The sequence below is a fragment of the Poeciliopsis prolifica genome, unplaced genomic scaffold (assembly GCF_027474105.1).
Source record: "Poeciliopsis prolifica strain line A6 unplaced genomic scaffold, Auburn_PproV2 SCAFFOLD047, whole genome shotgun sequence".
NCBI classification, from domain to species: domain Eukaryota; kingdom Metazoa; phylum Chordata; class Actinopteri; order Cyprinodontiformes; family Poeciliidae; genus Poeciliopsis; species Poeciliopsis prolifica.
The window spans coordinates 3,644,587-3,668,825 of record NW_026562422.1 but is presented as its reverse complement, the minus strand read 5'-3'; the positions used below and the strand labels follow the sequence as shown (position 1 = coordinate 3,668,825).

General features: G+C 44.7%; 1 protein-coding gene across 1 annotated transcript; it reads right to left on the bottom strand.

Annotated features, from left to right (window-relative positions):
- Positions 1 to 9: 9 nt before the first annotated feature.
- znf106a (zinc finger protein 106a) lies at positions 10 to 24,126 on the bottom strand. The gene is made up of 22 exons (XM_055057022.1): positions 24,041 to 24,126; positions 21,473 to 21,555; positions 21,101 to 21,162; positions 18,813 to 19,004; positions 16,321 to 18,129; positions 15,795 to 16,197; positions 15,627 to 15,696; positions 15,389 to 15,543; positions 15,170 to 15,230; positions 14,767 to 15,060; positions 14,066 to 14,690; positions 5,288 to 5,328; positions 4,283 to 4,428; positions 4,069 to 4,203; positions 3,876 to 3,992; positions 2,939 to 3,130; positions 2,747 to 2,809; positions 2,525 to 2,644; positions 2,373 to 2,444; positions 2,114 to 2,185; positions 1,842 to 1,988; positions 10 to 1,335 (listed from the first exon to the last, which is right to left on the bottom strand). The coding sequence occupies exons 2-22, from the start codon at positions 21,524 to 21,526 to the stop codon at positions 1,279 to 1,281; spliced, it is 4,887 nt and encodes a 1,628-aa protein (XP_054912997.1). The 5' UTR covers positions 21,527 to 21,555; positions 24,041 to 24,126; the 3' UTR covers positions 10 to 1,278.
- Between the last annotated feature and the right edge of the window lie 113 nt (positions 24,127 to 24,239).

The following is a 24,239-nucleotide window of genomic DNA, read 5'->3' as shown; positions in this document are numbered from 1 at the left end:
TATGTTGCACACATTTTTTTTTTATTATTATTGACGTCTTAGATTGCACTTCTTTGAAAAAAAGAAAAAAGTTCTTCAGAACTTTGATAACAAATGAAAAAAACTTGAAGAAACTCAGGAATGCCAGGTAGGAGGTGAACTGAACACTTGCAGAAACAGAACATCGCGCTGGTAAAAATGGGTGGAAACTGCCTTTAAAAATGCCGACTTGCGCTATCAGTTACTTGGCTATTGGCATGCGAGATGAAACTTTATTCTTCCTTCATGGTTCTTCCGGCCGACACCTCTTCTTAGCACCCTTCAGATCCACACTCCGCGAGCAAACCACCACCGGTGTGGAAAATAAAGCTCCTGTGCCTTCTGCTCAATGCTCCGATTCAAAACCAAAACAATAATAATAGAAATAAAACACAACCTCACTTCACGCTTGACAAACAAGGTTCACGCAACTGTGTGATTCAACACATTCCTTCAAAAGAAAAAAAAAACGAGGAGTAACTCCGCGCAGATCACGTGTCTCGGTTCTCAAGTCAGACGATCGTTGGACATCTGGGCGAGGAACAAATGTTAATAATGACAAAAAAAGTCACTGTAAGCAAACAAAAACTCCTTGATCAACTCCAACTGCACTCTTAAATACAGCCGAGGGGATTACACAGTAATAACGCACTCAGTCCTGTAGTAAACCTGAGCTTCCGGTAACTTAATATGGAGAAAGAAAAAATAAAAAAAAAATAAGTTCAAGTCGCTCGATGTAACACATTACAACTGCACACTTATTAAAACATCTCAGGCTCATGCCGCGTTACAGTGAATCTCAGTGATAATTCTAGATTTTATTGTTAAAGCTGCAAAAACCAAAGAAAAGAAACAAAACAAACGTGTAACAGATCCCACAAACCTGGGCATCGCTGGAGTTTCTTCATCAGTAATAAGAATACAAAAACTTTTTTTTTGCGTGTTTCTTTCTCTCGCTTTGGTCAGTGACAGTCGAACAAAAGGACGGGAAGGAGTGTTTCTGAGAGCGTACTTTAAAAACAACACGACCCGCCCTTCCTATTTGCGGCAGAACGCCGGGTTGGATTCCAACGCCGGACATGAAGGATGGAGTTTGACGAAACGCTCGTCGGGCTCCCAGGGAGCGCGGCGAGGCGTAGAAGGTCCCGAGAACAAATACCCCGCCCAATATGGGAGGTTAAATGAGGGAGGGGTTAAGGTGAGAGGGGAAGAGAGGGAGAGGGGGGCCAGTAGTGAAAATACGCTCCCACCGCCGGCCCATTACGGCTCCGCTGCGGCCTCTTCCTCGGCGTGTTTCTGCATGTGCAGCGTCACCATCTGCGAGAAGAAAAACGTGATGAGCTTACAGCTTTGACTCAGCAATCAAAGCTGATTAATCACTCAATCAGCTTTGTGTGATTAATTGGTCACTCAAAGCTGATTTTGTCGAATCCCAAGGCATCGATCAACGTTGAAGTAAGAAATCAGAACCGAATCGATTCATCAAATTCAATTTCGTAATCGTGACTGGAGTGAATGGACTCAAAAAATACCATAATTTAGCCAAATTATATATGCATTTAAGATAAAATCACCTTTGTATGTAAATATGTTCTTGCCAAAACTCCTCAAGTGGCCCAGCTTTTGCTTCCTCCAGTTCAAATCCACTAGAGAAATGCTACTGTATTCCCCTTAGGGCTATAAAATTCATACTTCATTTCTTTTCAATATTTATGACTAAAATAATTGTTAGTTTCAGCCTTACAAGTAAGGCAGCAGTTTTCTCCAGTTTAGATGCAATTCTAGCAAGAAAAGTGTCAGAAACCTGCTGATGGTTGCTCTACCTGCTTGGAGTTGCTGCGTACGCTGAAAAACTCTTCACAGTTTTTCCAGCGGCACTTAAAGCTCTGGAAGTTGCCGCTGGCGTGGCTGTTGACCAGGTGCTGCTGGAGGTGCTTCATCATCCCGAACACCAGCGGGCAGCCGTGCCACTGTGAACACAGCAGTCGCTCACTGCACACCGACCGACTGGAACGTCCAGATACTCACAGGGCGATCAATAAGCCTCAGAGAGGAAAATGGAACGTCTGTCACTAAGATGTCGCCGTATCTTTACCCAGCAACGGTGGTTCTGCGTCAGGTTCAGCTTCACGGCCTTCGTGCTGCCGTCATAACATCCTGTGTAGATCTGAAACAAACACAGAGGTCAAGATATGGTTGGACTCGATATTTCACAAAATCACTTTCATTTCAAAGTCCCTGAAGAAAACGCTGAGCTCTCAGAAGACATGAGACAAAATCTGGAGAATTTCAAGTGGCACGAATAAATCTGCAAACATATCCAAGCTCAAAATGAGACACTTTGGTTTTCTCACCATGTTCTTATGGATGGCCATGCACAGCACCATGTCACTGTATCCGCCGTAGACCTGCAGCTGCTCCTGGGACTGTGGAGACGATCGGCGTTTCCTGTCAGCTGCATGTCGGTTTGAAGCAGAGGCAGCGTTGCTTTTTAGGGCGTACTCACCTGCAGGTCGTAGACTCTGACCACTTTGTCCAGGCAGGCTGTGACCATCACTTTCCCGAGAACGGTCACCACAGTAACAGCATGGCTGTGACCCTTAAACGAGCGCACGAGCTGCCCTGTCTTTTTTTTTACACAGTGAATAAAAATCAAATATTTAAACTAGTTGATCGTCCTTCCCACCAAAACAGATCTGAAACGAACGAATCCATGACATGAACTCACGTGGATGTTGTGAGCGTACACAGAGTGATCACTGGACCCACTGATCACCAGATCATTCACCACCTGAAAGGGGAGACAAGATGGAGGAGGCTGTTCAAAGTTTAGCTGAGCAGCATACTTGTGTGTGTGGGTGTTTTTTTTTTCCTCCCCTCTCTTGTGATGAGCTTCTCCCCGCCGCAGCCCAGGACCCACCTTCATGCAGAGAACGCCCTTGGTGTGGCCCTTCAGCGTGCGCAGCAGCAGCCCGTCGTGGGCCGCCCTCACGCTGATGGTGTTGTCGTAGGAGCCGACCAGCAGGAGCCTCCGGGCCCCCTCCTGCGACGAGGCCAGACAGCTCACGGCGCGCGGCCCGTGGCACTCGAACGCGTCCATCTGCTTGTTTGTCTAAAACAATGAGCAGCGAGACGTGAACCCGGTCAAGTGGAGCTGGCGGCGAAGCGTCACGCCGTTTTCCATCCATCTCACACACAGACGAACTTCGGCGGGATGAAAACGCAATCGAGTGTTAAGAGGGGAAACTTTGGCGCGTGTTTGTCGGGCTGGAACGGTTAATTGTGATTAATCGTGTTAATGGTGATTAATTGTGAATAAGTGTATTAATTGTAGTTAATTGGATTAATTGTGATTAATCAATTATTGAAATACTCATCCAGTAAATAATTCATTAATCGTACATTTCTTGAGTATATAGAATCAGAAAGGTCATTGGCCGAATAAAAAGATCTTATATTTGGTTATAATTAAACCAAGACCATGGGAAAAAAATATAAGTTGATGCTATTACATTTTAGGCAAAATAATATTTATTTTCTTAATTAATAAGGAACTGAGTTGTTTAATTGCATTTTTTTATGTATTTCTAGTAGAAAAATGGTTTAAGTGGTCAAATGAAAAATCTGTAAGATGCACAAATTTTTTAATTAATAGTTAGAATAATTGAGACTAATTGATTACTAAAACAGTTGTTAGTTGCAGCCTTACATAACTGTGAACTAGTGACTTTAATTTTTCTTTTCTTTTTTTTTTCCCCAGGAAAAAAAAAATCTGAAATATCAGCATTAGATGGGAGCAGATCAGAACCAATAGAGCGATTCAAAGAGTCAAAAACACGTGACACTGTCTTCCTTACCTTTAGGTTAAAGGTCACCACGGTACCGTTTGCCAGACCGGCATACAAAGTCTTCCACCGGCTGTGGAGGCAGAGGACTCGGTCGGACAACGCGAACTGTCGCTCGAATTCTCGCGTCTGTAGAGAACGTTGAACATGCGTCAGCCTCTAAGCGCGGCTCCAAACCAGAAGGTCAGATAAGAACGGATTTGACCTGGAGACTGTAGCAGCGGATGGTCTGGTCACTGGAACCGGAGTAAAGGCGCTGGTGCAGGGATGGAGCCGCGGACACCAGCAGGCAGGTCACTTTGGAGCTGTGACCCTCAAACACACCGACGCATTTATGGCTCTGCAACAACACAACTCCGTTTAACTCCCGGAGCTGCAGGCGGGGAGGACGGGAAGCGCATCAGTGAGCGGTCACCCACCACCAGGTCGAAGGCCTGGACGGTCCGGTCTCCGGAGCACGTGTACAGCAGCCCGTTGTGGATCTGGAGGGCGTTCACCGCCTCTTTGTGGCCAGAGAACGTTCCTTCGGTCGGGACCTCGTCCTCCCCACGGTCGGAGAACGCGTCTAAAAATAAACGGAAATACAAGCATGACCCAGGCTGGGGGATCTCACTTCACCTCTCTGGCTTTTTATACCTTTGTCGTTTTGGTTGCTTCTTGACAAACTTTTTATGTCAACAAATTGAGTTGTTGACTTTTTTAATGGTTGTTGATAAGTTTGTATCACTGGGGGTATTTTTTATTTTATTTAAAATTAAATTATATATTTATTTTCATTATTATTCAATTAGTTTAATTAGATGGAGAGGAAAATGTTATACTGCATCTTTTGGTGTCGATTTGATACAGAACCAGCATCTCTTGCTACTTTATTATTGATCCGATATTGGATGTGATATTGGCAATACTAATATTTTGGATTGATGGGCCTTCTGTACTATGATGTGCTCAAAAACTGACGTGACAAATGAGGTTTCACTACACCAACTTTCCTTCATTTAATATTTCCTGAGGAGAACAAATGAAATGTCAACAGGACGTAATAAGATTTTTTTTAAAATTATGTTGAAATAAATCCAATAATTGTTTGATCATTTGAATAAAATAAGTATTAACAACCATAAATCATACAAGCGCTTAAGTGCAAAGAAAATTTGACTTATTTAAGGTGTTGATTCCTTTGCAGGTTCAATACAGTGAGCGACAAACTGGTAACAAACAGGACCAGAAAGGGTTGTGAACTGGTGAAAGAACAAAGTGACTCAGAGCTTTTGAGCAAAACAATCAATGAGTAAAAAGCTGCAATCTAACTCAATTTCTCACACAGTAACTGAAAATGACGCAACGTGTAACTTCACGGCTTGGATCGAATTAGCTGAATTATTTCCAATAAATAAATGTCTGAAAATGTATTGATAACGTACCTGATGAGGCCCTGGGCATCGTGATGGGAAAAAGCAAATCACTGAGGAGACAAAAGATTCTCACATCAGACTCACTGCTGAGGCAGAGAGGAAAAAAATCCAACTTATGATTCCATATACTTTCTGAAATGTCATTTTGAAAACTTATTTTCAACTTCAAGTATTTCTTGTCATTTCTACAGGTATTTATTTTACTGAACATTTTTAGGCCTGAGCAGCTAAGCGCTGCGAAGGCCTATTGTTTCTGTACTGTTTCTTATTATTATTATTATTAGGCCCGAGCAGCTAAGCGCTGCGAAGGCCTATTGTTTTCCTACTGTTTCTTATTATTATTATTCTGCCCCCCTAAAGAGGGGCCTTTTTGGGGGCTTTATCATTTTCAAAAACTCACCAAAACTTGGCGGACACGTAAAGGGAGTTTCAAAATTTTGTATTTTAAGGTCATTGCAAAAATCCCATAAAAAATGGCTCAATAGCGCCACCTACAAATTTTCAAAGGACCCTTTGCTATTCACTTACTTTATCCTAGAGACATGAAATTTGGTACACTTGTAGAGCTCCCCAGGACGCTCAAAATTTACAATTAATGTCATAGTGCAAGTATCACAGGAAGACAGCCATTTTGGATTGAAGGTCCAATTTTGAGGCCATTTTTGCCGTTTACAGCCTTCGTATTTGATCGAACTCCTCCTAGGGATTTCGATTGATCGGCTTTAAACTCGGTCAGTCTGTTCATAAGGCATGTCCCATCTAAAGTTATCAAAACGGTGAGTTTTTGAGTATGCTGAAGGGGGGTTAGCAGGGGTCAAAGTTCACCTACTCGCCGTAAAAAAATAAACTGCTATATCTCCTACACAGAAACTCACAGAGGCACCAAAGTTTCTATGATTGATCATCATTGGGTGTCCTACAATACCCTATGGTCGAATGATGACATCACTTTGGCCACGCCCCCTGAGAACAGGAAGTGTAATGTTTTACTGTGAACTTTCACTATCTGACCCCTTTGACCTCATCAACATGAAACTGTGCCCAGACACAGAAGACATGTTGGTGTGTTGAGGATTCCAACCCCGACCAGCTTCGATGGAGCAGGTGGGCGTGGCGGCATGGCGAATTGACCTGTAACGCCATCGCCATACGTTTTGCTCTCAATTCCACAGTTTCTGTTCCAGCTGCTCCAACCTCACAAGGATGGATCTTCATCCACTCCCCGACAGGAATCCATCACAATATTTGGTGGGCGTGGCCTAATTTCTCTATAGCGCCCCCTAGAACACTTTAAATGATCAGCCCCAAGCCATGCTTTAACCTACAATTACGAAACGTTGTACACATGTGTACCTTGTCAGGACTTACAAAAAAGTCTCTTGGAGCCATGGTCTAATCCCCACAGGAAGTCGGCCATTTTAGATTGAAGTTCAGATTTTGACCCCATTTTTGCCGTTTACAGCCTCCGTATTTGATCGAACTCCTCCTAGGGATTTCGATTGATCGGCTTCAAACTCGGTCAGTCTGTTCATAAGGCATGTCCCATCTAAAGTTATCAAAACGGTGAGTTTTTGAGAATGCTGAAGGAGGGTTAGCAGGGGTCAAAGTTCACCTACTCGCCATAAAAACATAAACTGCTATATTTCCTACACAGAAACTCACAGAGGCACCAAAGTTACTGTGATTGATCATCATCGGGTGTCCTACAATACCCTATGGTCGAATGATGACATCACTTAGGCCACGCCCCCTGAGAACAGGAAGTGTAATGTTTTACTGTGAAAGGTCGCTATCTGACCCCTTTGACCTCATCAACATGAAACTGTGCCCAGACACAGAAGCCATGTTGGTGTGTTGAGGATTCTAATCCCGACCAGCTACGATGGAGCAGGTGGGCGTGGCGGCGTGGCGAAGTGTCCTGTAACGCCATCGCCATACGTTTGGCTCTCAATTCCACATTTTTGGGCGCAGCTGCTCCAAACTCACAAGGATGGATCTTCATCCACTCCCCGACAGGAATCCATCACAATATTTGTAGGGTGTGGCCCAATTTCTCTATAGCGCCCCCTAGAAAATTTAAAATGATCAGCCCCAAGCCATGCTTTAACCTACAATTACGAAACTTTGTACACATGTGTACCATGTCAGGACTTACAAAAAAGTCTCTTGGAGCCATGGTCTAAACCCCAGAGGAAGTCGGCCATTTTAGATTGAAGTTCAGATTTTGATCCCATTTTTGCCGTTTATAAACCATTTCAGTAATTCGCCACTTGGGGTCAGTATTGCTCCACAAATGAAACAGCAGATAATCAGGATGAAGAACAATATCAGTATTTCGCCAGTAGGTTGTCAGTGTTCCTCCACCGATGATAAACAGATCCACGGGCGGATGGGCGTGAAAACTTTGTGAGTGTGTTGCCATGACATTTCTAAAAGGATAGAAATGTCTCAGATAATTTTTGTTGAATTAAATCATGCAGTAAATGTAGCGTTTTCTTACTTCTTACAAACCATTTCAGTAATTCGCCACTCTGAGTAAGTATTACTCCAACAATGAAATAGAGTGCTTTAGAAACACAGCTGAAAATGATGAAAAATGACGAACTGTAGTACTTCGCTATGTGCATATGATCGGCTGTAAATGTCACGTGGATCATCCGACTGACGCCAAATTGGATACGTATGACCTTTGTTGACCTCTAAAGAGAACAACAGCATTGAAATATATTTTGACTCCACTGCGCGTCCTACATTAATCCGCCAGCTATATTTCCTCGCTAAAGCAATGAATCTATACCACATTTTTTTGCATCGTCAAGGATAGCCGCCGAACGCATAGATGCGTACCGCCTGGTGGACGGGCGCGGAAACTGCGCAACAACTTCTGTCTTAGCACGTGCGCAGCTTTGATGAAAACTGAGCAACAGCTTCCGCGGTGCGGGCGGAGGAGCTGAAAACTGCGTGAGAGCTTCTGTGGTGGCTGGCGTGAGGCGGCGGTTGCTCGTACCCCGCGGTGGACAATAGGCCGGAGCGGCGCTTGGCTGCGAGGGCCGTTCGAGGCTGCTTGCAGCTTTAATTAGGCCCGAGCAGCTAAGCGCTGCGAAGGCCTATTGTTTCTGTACTGTTTCTTATTATTACGATTCTCCCTCCAAATGAATTGGCTTTTTGGGGGCTTTATCATATTCAAAAACTCACCAAACTTGGCGGAGGCCTTAAGCCTGTTTCAAATTTACGTATTTTAAAGTCGATGCAACAATTGCAAAAGAAATGGCTCAATAGCGCCACCTTGAAATTTTCAAAGGACCCTTTGCTATTCACTTACTTCATCGTAGAGACATGAAATTTGGTACACTTGTAGAGCTCCCAAGATGCTCAAAATTTACAATTAATGTCATAGTGCAAGTATCACAGGAAGTCAGCCATTTTGGATTGAAGGTCAAATTTTCACCCCATTTTGTCGTTTACAGCCTTCGTATTTGATCGAACTCCTCCTAGGGATTTCCATTGATCGGCTTCAAACTCGGTCAGTCTGTTCATAAGGCATGTCCCATCTAAAGTTATCAAAACGGTGAGTTTTTGAGTATGCTGAAGGGGGGTAACCAGGGGTCAAAGTTCACCTACTCGCCATAAAAAAATAAACTGCTATATCTCCTACACAGAAACTCACAGAGGCACCAAAGTTTCTGTGATTGATCATCATCGGGTCTCCTACAATATCCTATGGTCAAGTGATGACATCACTTAGGCCACGCCCCCTGAGAACAGGAAGTGTAATGTTTTACTGTGGACGGTCGCTATCTGACCCCTTTGACCTCATCAACATGAAACTGTGCCCAGACACAGAAAACATGTTGGTGTATTGAGGATTCCAACCCCGACCAGCTTCGATGGAGCAGGTGGGCGTGGCGGCGTGGCGAAGTGACCTCTAACGCCATCGCCATACGTTTGGCTCTCAATTCCACATTTTCGGGCCCAGCTGCTGCAAACTCACAAGGATGGATCGACATCACCTCCCCGACAGGAATCCATCACAATATTTGTGGGGCGTGGCCTAATTTCTCTATAGCGCCCCCTAGAAAACTTTAAATGATCAGCCCCAAGCCATGCTTTAACCTACAATTACGAAACGTTGTACACATGTGTACCTTGTCAGGACTTACAAAAAAGTCTCTTGGAGCCATGGTCGAAACCCCACAGGAAGACGGCCATTTTAGATTGAAGTTCAGATTTTGACCCCATTTTTGCCGTTTACAGCCTTCCTATTTGATCGAACTCCTCCTAGGGATTTCGATTGATCGGCTTCAAACTCGGTCAGTCTGTTCATAAGGCATGTCCCATCTAAAGTTATCAAAACGGTGAGTTTTTGAGAATGCTGAAGGGGGGTTAGCAGGGGTCAAAGTTCACCTACTCCCCATAAAAAATCAACTGCTATATCTCCTACACAGAAACTCACAGAGGCACCAAAGTTTCTGTGATTGATCATCATCGGGTGTCCTACAATACCCTATGGTCGAATGATGACATCACTTAGGCCACGCCCCCTGAGAAAAGGAAGTGTCATGTTTTACTCTGAACGGTCGCTATCTGACCCCTTTGACCTCATCAACATGAAACTGTGCCCAGACACAGAAGACATGTTGGTGTGTTGAGGATTCCAACCCCGACCAGCTTCGATGGAGCAGCTGGGCGTGGCGGCGTGGCGAAGTGACCTGTAACGCCATCGCCATACGTTTGGCTCTCAATTCCACATTTTTGGGCACAGCTGCTCCAAACTCACAAGGATGGATCTTCATCCACTCCCCGACAGGAATCCATCACAATATTTGTAGGGTGTGGCCTAATTTCTCTATAGCGCCCCCTAGAAAATTTTAAATGATCAGCCCCAAGCCATGCTTTAACCTACAATTACGAAACTTTGTACACGTGTGTACCTTGTCAGGACTTACAAAAAAGTCTCTTGGAGCCATGGTCTAAACCCCAGAGGAAGTCGGCCATTTTAGATTGAAGTTCAGATTTTGATCCCATTTTTGGCGTTTATAAACCATTTCAGTAATTCGCCACTTGGGGTCACTATTGCTCCACAAATGAAACAGCAGATAAACAGGATGAAGAACAATATCAGTATTTCGCCAGTAGGTGTCAGTGTTCCTCCACCGATGATAAACAGATCCACAGGCGGATGGGCGTGAAAACTTTGTGAGAGCGTTGCCATGAAATTTCTAAAAGGATAGAAATGTCTCAGATAATTTTTGTTGAATTAAATCATGCAGTAAATGTAGCGTTTTCTTACTTCTTACAAACCATTTCAGTAATTCGCCACTCTGAGTAAGTATTACTCCAACAATGAAATAGAGTTCTTTAGAAACACAGCTGAAAATGATGAAAAATGACGAACTGTAATACTTCGTCATGTGCATATGATCGGCTGTAAATGACACGTGGATCATCCGACTGACGCCAAATTGGATACGTATGACCTTTGTTGACCTCTAAAGAGAACAACAGCATTGAAATATATTTTGACTCCACTGCGCGTCCTACATTAATCCGCCAGCTATATTTCCTCGCTAAACCAATGAATCTGCACCACATTTTTTGCATCGTCAAGGAGCGCATCCGAACGCATCAGTGCGTACCGCCTGTTGGACGGGCGCGGAAACTGCGCAAAACTTCTGTGTTAGCACGTGGCCAGCGTTGATGGAATCTGAGCAACAGCTTCCGTGGTGCGGGCGGAGGAGCTGAAAACTGCGTGAGAGCTTCTGTGGTGGCTGGCGTGAGGCGGCGGTTGCTCGTACCCCGCGGTGGCAATAGGCCGGAGCGGCGCTTGGCTGCGAGGGCCGTTCGAGGCTGCTTGCAGCTTTAATTATTATTATTATTTTCTTCCCACCTCTTTGGGGGGCTTTTTGGGGGCCTTATCATATTGGAAAACTCACCAAACTTGGCGGAGGCCTTAAGCCTGTTTAAAAATTTTGATTTTTAAGGTCATCACAAAAATCCCACAAGAAATGGCTCAATAGCGCCACCTAGAAATTTTCAAAGGACCCTTTGCTATTCACTTACTTTATCCTAGAGACATGAAATTTGGTACACTTGTAGAGCTCCCCAGGACGCTCAAAATTTACAATTAATGTCACAGTGCAAGTATCACAGGAAGACAGCCATTTTGGATTGAAGGTCCAATTTTGAGGCCATTTTTGCCGTTTACAGCCTTCGTATTTGATCGAACTCCTCCTAGGGATTTCGATTGATCGGCTTTAAACTCGGTCAGTCTGTTCATAAGGCATGTCCCATCTAAAGTTATCAAAACGGTGAGTTTTTGAGTATGCTGAAGGGGGGTTAGCAGGGGTCAAAGTTCACCTACTCGCCGTAAAAAAATAAACTATATCTCCTACACAGAAACTCACAGAGGCACCAAAGTTTCTATGATTGATCATCATTGGGTGTCCTACAATACCCTATGGTCGAATGATGACATCACTTTGGCCACGCCCCCTGAGAACAGGAAGTGTAATGTTTTACTGTGAACTTTCACTATCTGACCCCTTTGACCTCATCAACATGAAACTGTGCCCAGACACAGAAGACATGTTGGTGTGTTGAGGATTCCAACCCCGACCAGCTTCGATGGAGCAGGTGGGCGTGGCGGCGTGGCGAAGTGACCTGTAACGCCATCGCCATACGTTTTGCTCTCAATTCCACAGTTTCTGTTCCAGCTGCTCCAACCTCACAAGGATGGATCTTCATCCACTCCCCGACAGGAATCCATCACAATATTTGGTGGGCGTGGCCTAATTTCTCTATAGCGCCCCCTAGAAAACTTTAAATGATCAGCCCCAAGCCATGCTTTAACCTACAATTACGAAACGTTGTAGAAATGTGTACCTTGTCAGGACTTACAAAAAAGTCTCTTGGAGCCATGGTCTAATCCCCACAGGAAGTCAGCCATTTTAGATTGAAGTTCAGATTTTGACCCCATTTTTGCCGTTTACAGCCTCCGTATTTGATCGAACTCCTCCTAGGGATTTCGATTGATCGGCTTCAAACTCGGTCAGTCTGTTCATAAGGCATGTCCCATCTAAAGTTATCAAAACGGTGAGTTTTTGAGAATGCTGAAGGAGGGTTAGCAGGGGTCAAAGTTCACCTACTCGCCATAAAAACATAAACTGCTATATTTCCTACACACAAACTCACAGAGGCACCAAAGTTACTGTGATTGATCATCATCGGGTGTCCTACAATACCGTATGGTCGAATGATGACATAACTTAGGCCACGCCCCCTGAGAACAGGAAGTGTAATGTTTTACTGTGAAAGGTCGCTATCTGACCCCTTTGACCTCATCAACATGAAACTGTGCCCAGACACAGAAGCCATGTTGGTGTGTTGAGGATTCTAATCCCGACCAGCTACGATGGAGCAGGTGGGCGTGGCGGCGTGGCGAAGTGTCCTGTAACGCCATCGCCATACGTTTGGCTCTCAATTCCACATTTTTGGGCGCAGCTGCTCCAAACTCACAAGGATGGATCTTCATCCACTCCCCGACAGGAATCCATCACAATATTTGTAGGGTGTGGCCTAATTTCTCTATAGCGCCCCTAGAAAATTTAAAATGATCAGCCCCAAGCCATGCTTTAGCCTACAATTACGAAACTTTGTACACGTGTGTACCATGTCAGGACTTACAAAAAAGTCTCTTGGAGCCATGGTCTAAACCCCAGAGGAAGTCGGCCATTTTAGATTGAAGTTCAGATTTTGATCCTATTTTTGGTGTTTATAAACCATTTCAGTAATTCGCCACTTGGGGTCAGTATTGCTCCACAAATGAAACAGCAGATAAACAGGATGAAGAACAATATCAGTATTTCGCCAGTAGGTGTCAGTGTTCCTCCACCGATGATAAACAGATCCATGGGCGGATGGGCGCGAAAACTTTGTGAGAGCGTTGCCATGAAATTTCTAAAAGGATAGAAATGTCTCAGATAATTTTTGTTGAATTAAATCATGCAGTAAATGTAGCGTTTTCTTACTTCTTACAAACCATTTCAGTAATTCACCACTCTGAGTAAGTATTACTCCCAACAATGAAATAGTGCTTTAGAAACACAGCTGAAAATGATGAAAAATGACGAACTGTAGTACTTCGCCATGTGCATATGATCGGCTGTAAATTACACGTGGATCTTCCGACTGACGCCAAATTGGATACGTATGACCTTTGTTGACCTCTAAAGAGAACAACAGCATTGAAATATATTTTGACTCCACTGCGCGTCCTACATTAATCCGCCAGCTATTTTCCTCGCTAAACCAATGAATCTGCACCACATTTTTTGCATCGTCAAGGAGCGACTCCGAACGCATAGATGCGTACCGCCTGGTGGACGGGCGCGGAAACTGCGCAACAACTTCTGTCTTAGCACGTGGCCAGCGTTGATGGAAACTGAGCAACAGCTTCTGCGGTGCGGGCAGAGGAGCTGAAAACTGCGTGAGAGCTTTGTGTGGCTGGCGTGAGGCGGCGGTTGCTCGTACCCCGCGGTGGCAATAGGCCGGAGCGGCGCTTGGCTGCGAGGGCCGTTCGAGGCTGCTTGCAGCTTTAATTTATTTTACTTTTCTAATCCAATAAAAAAAAACTACAGTTAATATTTGTCCAAAGGAAGAAAATATAAATTGCATACACATCAGAACGAATATTATATAAATATTTTTGCGACTTTTTTGAGATGAGCAAAGTGATTCTGAGCGGATCAGCAGCTGGTCGGAGTTTGGTGATAAAGAGAAATGACCCACCTCTCAGAGGATTTGCACAAATCCATGTCGCTGGTGGAGGAAACCTCGTTGCACGCTAGGCTGCGTGGCTCAGATTTACACTGGTGGAGCAGAGGTGGAGTGAGCGTAGTTTGGACGAAGGCGTCCTTCTGCGGCTGCTGATCCACTGCGCCGACCTCAAAGTTCTCTGCGGGAGAATTCCACTCCGCCTTCTCGGTTTTTACGGCCAAACGCGGCGCGCCGAGCGGGTTCCTGCTCCCCTCGTCCGTCGGCAGGCTGGAGGTGCTGACCTGGGAGCCGGCGCTCGGCCTCCTGCGCTGCCGCAGCCACCGCGGCCGGGACGCCTCCTCGTCCATCTCTGTGTCGCTGCTCTGGAGCTGCTCCGCTCCCTGAGCCTTGTTCAACACCTTCCTCTTCTTCAGCTTCCTCACGCGCTTTCCGTTCCTCAGCTCAGACGGAGAGGCTGGCAGGTTAAACGCCGCCGCGGGCGGCGCTGACTGGACGTCGGCGCCGTCGGGGAGCTTCGCCGAGGTTTTCCCTGGAGCCTCTGAGGGCCTTGCAGATTTTTCGATGGGTGATGGTAACTTCCCTTTACCTGGAGGGTCAAGGCTTCTGTCAGGAAATAATCCCGAGCTGCAGGCAGCACCTGCAGAGTTCCACATGTAAACCAATTGGATTTCATTAAAATAATCATGTAGCCTCTGATCGCTAACTGGTCTTACCCAGCGGGTTTGCGTTGTCCGGGGTGGTGCTGTGAGCGCAGGTGGTTACGTTGTGATCAGGGTCCGGTTCGGAGCTGACGCAGACCGGAGACCGGGGCTCCTCCTTGATGACGACCTTCAAAGGCTGGCTGGAGGAAGGAGGGGAGGCGCACTCTGTGGCGCGATTTGGACTGGAAACCCCGGTGGCCGGAACTACGGGACATTTGATGTGGGAGGACGATTCAAGCGGCTCCGCTCCAAAAGAATCCAAGTGTTTTTCTTTCGGGTTGGCCTCAGACGCCTCCTCAATAGTACCTAAAAAGACAAAATAGAAAACTCATTCCATCGTGTCCTACACATGCACAAATGATGGTAATTTTCAAAGGGGTGATTATAACGTTATTTTTAATTGTATATGTTTCACCTTGCATGCCTTTAAGCAGGTCTATCCGTTTGTTTCTCAGTGAGCTCATCTCCACAGTAATCTGAAGGGGAAGAAAACACATGGCCAAGTTAGTGAGGTACAAATTCATCACTACGCATCACTAATACACTAAATAACTTAAATAGTTGGAACAAATATAATAAAACTACCACGATACCGACAGAAGAACTGAATGCTACGTGCGTAACGAGGCATTACCTGCTGTTTAACCATCATGAGTCGCTGCAGCTCCAGGAAGGCCGCCTCCAGCGCCGCACGGGCCTGGATCAGGTTGGCGTCCACATTCTGCAAGGACTGACTCAGCTCCTCCTCCCGCAGAGACACTGCAAGCAGCTGGTCGATATGCAAGCGCTCTGCACCAAACACAGAGCACACCTCGGTGTCAGTCACACTTTCATGTGTGCAAAAGTTTGATGATCGAAGACGGGAGACAAACCTCTTTTTGACTTGACTTTTCTTCGTTTGCTGTCGTGCTCCAGAGAAGACAGTCCTGTGCCGGTAGAGTCCTGAACGAGACAAAAAAGTGAAGCAAAAAGTGAGACTTGTCGTGTTTGGAGGTGGGAAAATGCAACATTGAGGATGAACAGCTGCTTCCCAAACCCACCCCGGCCGCTCGCCGCCGCTTCCCCGTCCCGTCGTACTGCTCCGCCCCGGAGCTGCTGTCCCCCAGCGTCAGATCAAATTGCTGGAGAATCTTCGCCGCTGTGCAGTGGAGATCGCCCTTCTGGTTCTTCACTTCCGGCTGACGCTCCTGCTTTTCTGAAGCGGAAGGAAGTGTAGACCCCAACTCCTCCTTCTCCACCGTCTCCACTGATTTTAAGGATCCGAACACCGACGAATGAGGAGCCGCAGGTGCGAGACTGCTTTCTGACAAGGAGCGTTTGCGAGTTTTGCTCTCGGAAGTGATTTCCATCAGCGACTCCCACTGGAAACCCTCAATGAGGGGTAGACCGTCCTCCTCCTGGCTTTGGGACTCCTGCTCACATGGCACCATCTCAATCCCAAACCTATTGAAGGTTTAATAATAATAATAATGCTAAACATGTTAATTTAAATTAATGTTTAAACATGTTAATTTAAATTCACAAAAAAAATAACCGTAAACTTCAATTCTGAGAAGTGACGCTCACCTTGGCATGCCTTTCCCCTTGTCCTGCTTCTTTCGGACCTCCTGATAAACCTGCTCCCAGTTCACAGAGCGGCGTGCGCTCGCCGAGTTTATGAGTTGCCTCACGGTCGGCTTGAGGCCAGAATCCTTTTCCGTGTCGCTTCGCTTTGACTCGTTTAGGTTTCGCACGCGCCTGGCGATGTTCAGGTTCGGCTCGGGACCGGCTGCTTTGCTTTTGGAGTTCATGTGCTTGGTGAGATCTCGCTTTATGACAAGGGTGAGGTCGAGCTTGGACAAAGTGGTTGCGTCCGACCCCGACGCGGCTTGCGCCTCACCGATTCTGCCGGCGTTGCTCTCTGAGCTCTGCCCGGCCTCGGAAACCCGCATGGCCTCGGCCTGGGCCGCAGGGGGGCTGTGGGTCTCCGCTCCGTTCCTGTTCTCCTCGTCCCTTTTGGCTGTAGAAGCAGACTCTGCTCCCTCTGTGGTAGAGGTGCTCACGTGAAGGGACTGGACAAACGTGCTGTCTTCTGCAGACGCCGACGGAGCTTTTTCTTGCCTGAACGCAACGGGCGATGTCGCTTTTCCAGAACTTTCACTCGCACTTCTCTCTTTTAAAGGTTCCCCCTGATTCTGTTGCTCCCCAAGGTGGTGTGTTCTCTCCAAAGAGCCTTTTCTTTCAAAACCAATCTGCCTGACTGATTGGTCAGGCAGATTGGTGCCTTTTGAGCGAAAAGACTCCAGAAGGCACTTCTCCTGCCTCGATGTGAGGTACCCATCAGGCACCTTGGTCCCACTTTGCTTGCCACCTGGCTTTGATTGACTGGAGGCCTTGCTGCGCTGAGCTTCTCCTTTAGCCCCAGAAACTGAGGAACTCTTCTGATCAACTTGCAGTGATGGTTTATTTGCCTTCTCACTAGAAAAACCAGACATAAAATTTTGGTCGCCATCTCTCTGAGAACCGTTACCTTTAGTGCCGCTACAGCTTCCGTCACCGACATGGTAGGTTTGGGTTGTGGGTTTTATCGGATGCCTCCCGTCCTTGTCCACGTTTTGCAGACTTGCGTCCACAGGTGCGCGCTCACATTGGGGCTGTTTCTGAGGCTTCGAAGCCATTTGATGTTTCTCTGACGTACTTTGGTGGGTCTCTACGTGTGACCCGGACGCAACGGGGTACGGTGACCAGCGACAGCTTTTGTCTAGCTTTGGATTGCTGCCGAGTGTTTTAGAGTTTTTACTGTGGTAGTCTGAGTCGGCCAGTGATGCCTCTCCATTTTGAAACCTGGCGTCCTGCTGAGCATTTCTGACATTTCCTTTACCTTCAAAGCAGGTAAAAGTCTGGCCTAAATGATTTGTTGCGTTGGTACATACAGGATTACACCCCATGAAACTGTGGGGCCTAGCCGTTGGGGCATACCTGGCGATGTTGTTGTGACCATAGAGCCCATTACTGCTCCCTCCATTGCTGAGCCAAGGCAGTCGCCTTTGCTGACCGCCATTGCCCCATGTCCTGTTGCTATTCATCCTATTATTGGAAAACTCTACAGTTGCCCATTTCTGTAAACGGGGGGGTTCCTGAGCGTGCCACGTGGCGCTCCTCCACTGTTGGTTTTGATGCCAGTGTCTCGCCTCCTCTCTGTTGTCATCATAATAACTGTCCCTGTGCCAAGACCTGTGGTGACCGGGTCCACCGAAGCCCTGCGGAGGAGCCTGCCACATACGCTCCAGGCGGTAACGTTCCTTAAGTTGGTCTAGCCTCTGTTGAAACTCTTCCTTTCTCTTCCGTTCTTCTTCTTCTTTCGCCAGCCTCGCAGCTGCAGCCTCCTTCTCTTTTCTAAAAAAAAGAAAAATGAAGAAATGGACAAATCTTCAGGTTTGAACTGTGAACGGTGACCAGTCCATTGGAAACATGAAAAAGTAAAATCAGCTACTTTTTTCATTCTCCTCATAGCTCCAGTTAGACATTTCTCAAATTCTTCAGAGATCAAGATAAGGTGCATAAAAAGCACTGGAGCAGAGGTCTGAACCAACTTCTATCTAAACTTAAGGTTGGGGGAAGGAAGCTTTTCACCATCAAAATTAAATTTCTTTTCACATTCCAGACCCTCAAAAGACTGACAATGAGGTGTGTATTAATATGTCCAGAAGGCATTAGGTTCGAGCCCGGATCTGTTTGAACTCTGTATTTGCCGTCATGCCTTTTCTTTTTTAGCCTGCAGGCCTGACACATGACTCCGGCCACGGCTCAGTGTGAAGCTGTGGCTAAAACAGGCCTGGAGGAACCGCACAGCAGAATATGACTATACATGGTATATGTTGACAAACTGCAGCTAGTTGACTCACTTCTGTTTACATCTTAGTCATGTCGCAAAACCTGAGAAACAAATCGATGCTTATAGGGTGTTTTCACCAAAACTAAGCAGTCTAATCTGGTTTGTACCGTAAATAATGCTCTTTTGCTGACATTCATTTTAAACAATGAGTCTAATGTTACTGTAGATTGGACAGTCGGCTCACCTGATCTGTTCTTTTCTCTTTTCGATCAAGTCCACCAGAGTCTGGTCGAAGTATTCCTCGTGGTCGTTTCCGGCCCGCTGTTTGTCCGCCGCCTCCACGTTTTGTTTGTGCGTGGCGCTGGAGATGTGGTCGGCGTAATCGGTCAGGCTCACCACCTTCACCTCACACACTCTGCACTCGTGTCCGCAGTCGCTGGGGAGGGAAGGCGACAGTGGGGCTTCAATCGTTCCCGCAGGCATGGCTCTGATAAGGTCTGGTTACAGTTTGCTTTTTCCACCTGAAGAGCCCACAGCTGCACACCCTGGCTCTGTTTTCCCTAACTTTGAAGTCTTAATAAACTCAGGAAAGGAGATTACTCGACAATCCTTAATATAAATGATCCGATTCGTCTCTCGCAGATCAGGAGGTAGCTAACTTAGAATTGTCTATCGGTAGAGTCTTAATCATCCTGATCTCAGTGTTCCCGTATTCTCAGCAGGCTGTAGGTGGCGGAGCAGCCGGGCCGGACCGAGGCAGCGCGTCAGTCTAAGATGTTCGGGTCCGGCCACGCGGCACAGCGCTGGGACGCGAGGATGGAAGAGAGGCCGGCGCCCTCAGCTCAGTGCGTCTTCATGATGGTGTCCGCTGCGCTCTGGTGCTCTGAGGAAGGCGCCGTCTCTATTTGACCTCTCTCTGCGCCCTGAATGCCAGAGCCCAGAGCCCCTCCCGGATGACGGCATGCGTTAGCTCTGGAGATCCCGACCACCAATCGCCATGCGGAGCCTGTGAAACCGAAGCCGAGTGCAGCTGCTCACAGACTCCTTTTTAAACCTCTCCCAGGGATGCCATCCTGTAATGCTACGGGGCCAGTTGCTTTCCTGGCTCATTCTCAATTTCTTCTGTAAATCTGTGTCACGGGGCGCTGCCACTTTGAGGCGTCTCGTGCAGCTGGCGTGCAGCACTGAGATAGAGTTACGCATTTCTGACACGATATTTCTGCTTTGGCTCACGATTGCCACATTTCAGCAACTTGATTGTAAGTGTGTCAGGTCAGGACAATGTTATCCAAACACACTGACACATTTTAGCAAGAACTATTAATGTATATCTTTATTCTATAACAGCATATTAATGTCATTGTAGATGGAAAAAAAAAGAGAAAATTTTCACAAAATTGTTTTTGATTTTGAGATTCATTTTGGAAGCTTTCTTTAAAAAAACAGACTTGGATATTTCTGACTTTGGAAAGTTAATATTTGCAAGAAAAATTTCAGAAATGGTACCCACAGGGGACATAACGAATTTGTATTTTTCTTTTGCGTTCCGTCGCAATAATATACACCATGTTCCAAACTATTATGCAAATTGGATTTAAGTGTCATAAAGATTACATTTTTTGTTGCGCGATTAAATTTGTAGATGGTATTGTGTGTCAGGGCTCTTTGAATCACTATAATTAATTTCAGAGAGCTGGTTATATATATTTATATTTTAAATATATATAACCAGCTACAAAATAGGCCACCAAATATTGCAGTAAGTGAGGAAACGCAAAAGAAATTTTTTTTCCCTTGTACAGGTTAGGTCATGGAAGTAACGGGGACATCCAAAATGGCACCTCCTGGTTGCTCTTTTGGCATTTGCACCACAAATGTACTTAAAAGCAATCGATTTTAAATGTACAAAGTAGCTGTGACTGCATTCCAAAGTCATTGCAGGAGATATCTGGCTGTTTCCAGTGACTTGTTGAATACAGAGCAGGTTCAGTCACAGGTACAGAAGAAACAAGAATTATTTTAAAACTTTACATTTGAAAACTGATTCTTCCGCAAAGCACACGGCTTGCTCGGTGAAAACTGCCTTTTAATTCAAAATGTCACATTCAGCCATGAATTGGGCTTAATACACTTCGCCGGATTCGGCCGCAGTGTGGATCAAGGAGAATTGGGACACACTCGAAAACCTTCAGCGGGAACTGGCATTTGAAGGACCCGAGCGTGGAAGTGTGAGTTTTGGCCCCTCAGCAGCCTAAAAGCTCCACCTTTTAGGCTGCACACAACTCTTTGCATGCTTAACATCAACACTGACTCTCGGCAGCCAGCCACATTCTTTTGGTCATCTAAGCGGGAGTCACAAGATGGCCCTTGACTTCTGGTGGTCACGCCTGTTGTTCCGGACAGATTGTGTCTAAATATACACGCCGCAGCTCAAACAGCTGCCAGCGACTACCGACGTGCAAACACATTTCAGCAAAACTCCTTAAGGCTGAACTTAAACCTCATCACAGTTTGGACAGGAAGTGAGCTCACCGGCCTTTGAGCTTCTCCAGCTCCCGGTGGTGAAGCATGCTCCTCATGTGCTCGTCCATCTCCTGCACGTGAAACGAGACACCGTTAATTCAGAAATCTCAAGTTGTTCTCAAAAGATTGAACATTTTTTAGTAAAGGCATTCACTTGACTTTTATATGAATGCATTGAGCGAACACACACACACACACACAAAATGTGTGCATAAAAATGTCTGACTTTTCTTTCTTTTTTTTTTAACAGAAGATAAGCTTTCCGTAATCTGTACACAAGGAGACACTCACATTTTGCTGCTTTTAATAACTTATAAAAGGTCATGGAAGGGTCGGAACACTGACACGGACGTGGAGTAAATCCCATGTCGGGCTGATTACCTGCTTGGAAGCGCAGACGGTTTCACACAGGATGCACTGTCTGTGTCCCGTCATCTTGAATGCAGGTGGATTTCAGCCCATCACTGTGCAGAAGGAGAAACCCATTCAAATTTTAGAAGCACAAATAAAAGAGGTGAACTGATTGCAGCTTTCTGGCCGATCACAGATCTTTAAAAAGACGATATTGACTGGAAGATTTTTTTTTTAATTTTTATAAATGACCAACACTGCTTAGTGTTATAAGTTAGAGGTGAAGAAATAAAATTAATGAATCGCAGTTTCTTGTCCTCGGACTTCAGAGTCAATTTTAAATGCTCAAAAATCTATTTCAGTCTACTCATATTTTTTTCTAAATTATGAATAATTCTTAATATTTTTATTTAATAAGAAACAGGCACAACCCTAACCAAGTACTGGTAGTTTAATTTACAGAATTTCATGTGCAAACTTTGTTTTTATAAACGTTTGTTTAAAAAATTTATTAAATTTGATACAGTGGAGAGCTTGTAGAGTTGTTTTGAATAAATGTTGTATTTGTTTATAGTCTTTTCCTCTCATCACTAAAATAGCTGAAACATAATCTCTACATGGTTTGAACAGAAAAATCGTTTCAGAATCGAATCGTTACCCTGAAAATCGGAATCGAATCGCTAAACACTGAAAGACTCGCATCGCTAGTAAAGGTGACAAAACACTTACAATGTTCCGATTTTATTTTATAGCACTGAACAATCCCTGTGAAACAATACAAACTTAAATATAAAAAAAAAGCTCAGAGCCAAACTAATTAAAGCAAACCAAAAAAAAAAAAAGTTCTGTTAACCTTTTGTCACATTTTTAAATGTTTCCATTGCTCTCTGACAGGACCATGGCTGATTTTCAGACCTTTGTGGAGGCACATAAACTCAGTTTTACATTTACGTACCAGTGGATTTGCTGATCTCCCAAAATTAAGGAAATCTGGACCAATAAATCGATCAGCGCACTGCTAATTGATAACATATCATGTCATATGAAGCAAAGTGACCATATTAGCTGCGAACCGCGTGCTTTTGCAGAGTTGCTCCACAGCATCTGATGTGTTTCTGCAAGCTGTAACCTCAAATTCTTCAAATGGGTGAGGTAAGGCAACACCGGTCTATTTAGTGCCTCATCATCACCGCCACAATCCAAATAGAAGCAGAGTTCAGCCCCGGTTTCACTGCATGGTGCTGATAGAACAACTTTGTTGCCAGATGCCAAAGAGAGTCGCGTCTGGACTCGTCTGCCACTTCCAAAGGGGCGAGGATTTAAAACCAGCTGGAGTAAAAGGTGACGCCAAACATCAGCTTTCAAAACAAAAGCCTAAACTTTAATGAGTTCCACTGTGATCGTTTAGTATAACATTTAAAATCTGCCAATTTGAGAAGATATATTTTATTTAGTCACATCTCATCTTTCAATTAAAAACAAATAATTATAATAATTGAAAGTCATAATTAGACACCTTTACAAAATAAATAATGCATTTCCAAACAAAGCAAACCTAATGATAGATAAAGATGTTGACAACTTTTAATAAATAAAACATATAAAAAAGCCAAACACCAATTATTCTTATAGTTTGCCAATGTTTTAAAAAGTAACTGCAACAACAACCATCAAAGTTTCCATGTTTCATAAAACACAGAGTGACAAAGTTAAAGTTAATCTGTTAAAATTGCAATATTATGGGTTTTTATTTATTTATTTAGTAGCAGGATCAATTTTGCACTTGCTGTTTTAAATAAAAGCAAATATTCTGAAATTATTTAGTCTTGGTTTCAACACCTGCAGCTGCCTGCTATAATAAGGAATCTTAGAAGAAAATGATTAGAGTTTCTACATTTAGTTTGGCTTCAAGGAGAACAAAACATTATTGAATGAAATTGTCTCTCTACGTTTTTGCATTTAGCAATATCCTACAAAAGCAAGACTCTAATAAGGTAACACTTAAACTGCGTATTACAATTTAATTAGCATAACCTAAACATCACTACAGCACAAAAACAATCAGTTAGCCGTCTAACTGGTAGTTAGCCATCTAACTGATAGATGGATAACTACCAGTTAGATGCACAGTTATATTACTTTGGCCTTACAACATTTAATGTATTCATTTATTAAATGTGATTAGTTCTTAAGTAAAACATTTATCTGACTGTTTTCACCCGTGTTTCTAAAAGAAATGGACTGATTTGGGTAGAGGGTCGCAGAGAGTTTGAACTAGCTAGCAAAGCTATTTAGCTTAGCTTCTAGGAATGTGAAAAGGACCCTGGAAATTTCTAAAATACACTCCACGGCTCCAGGTGTACCCAATTATAAATTTTGTGTCTGCCTCCAACATGCAAATGGAGTAATACTCAGCAGAGAAGTAAGTAAATAAAAAAAAGTTCCCTTCTGAGCTAAAGCTAGCAAGCTGGAAACAGCTTGTTTTACGACCCCCACCAGTTTCACCACTTCGCCACCATGTGCCTTATTATATTATCGTGACAAGAGCGCAGCTTTTTTTTTAACCGTAGTAAGTAATAAAATATGGCTGTCGTTTACCTTCATATGCTCCAAATGTGTGCAATAGTATGTTTATTGCAGAAGCGAACAACAACATCCTCCTTCGAACTACATCATGTGATGCGTTCAAGAGCACAGTCTGTGTAGGAGCAACGGTCACCATCAAAAATTACGACTCCCTCCCCCAAAACAAGTTAGTAGGTCATCAATTTGATTTATTTTATGTCCATTTTTGTTT

What these genes read in the sequence shown, in the direction of transcription:
- znf106a (XM_055057022.1), bottom strand. Translation starts at nt 21,526, where the DNA reads ATGACGGGACACAGACAGTGCATCCTGTGTGAAACCGTCTGCGCTTCC. An exon ending in CCGTCTGCGCTTCCAAGCAG is followed by an intron (nt 21,163 to 21,472) that starts GTAATCAGCCCG and finishes TTTCACGTGCAG; the next exon opens with GAGATGGACGAGCACATGAG. An exon ending in CCTGCTTAAAGGCATGCAAG is followed by an intron (nt 15,061 to 15,169) that starts GTGAAACATATA and finishes TTGTCTTTTTAG; the next exon opens with GTACTATTGAGGAGGCGTCT.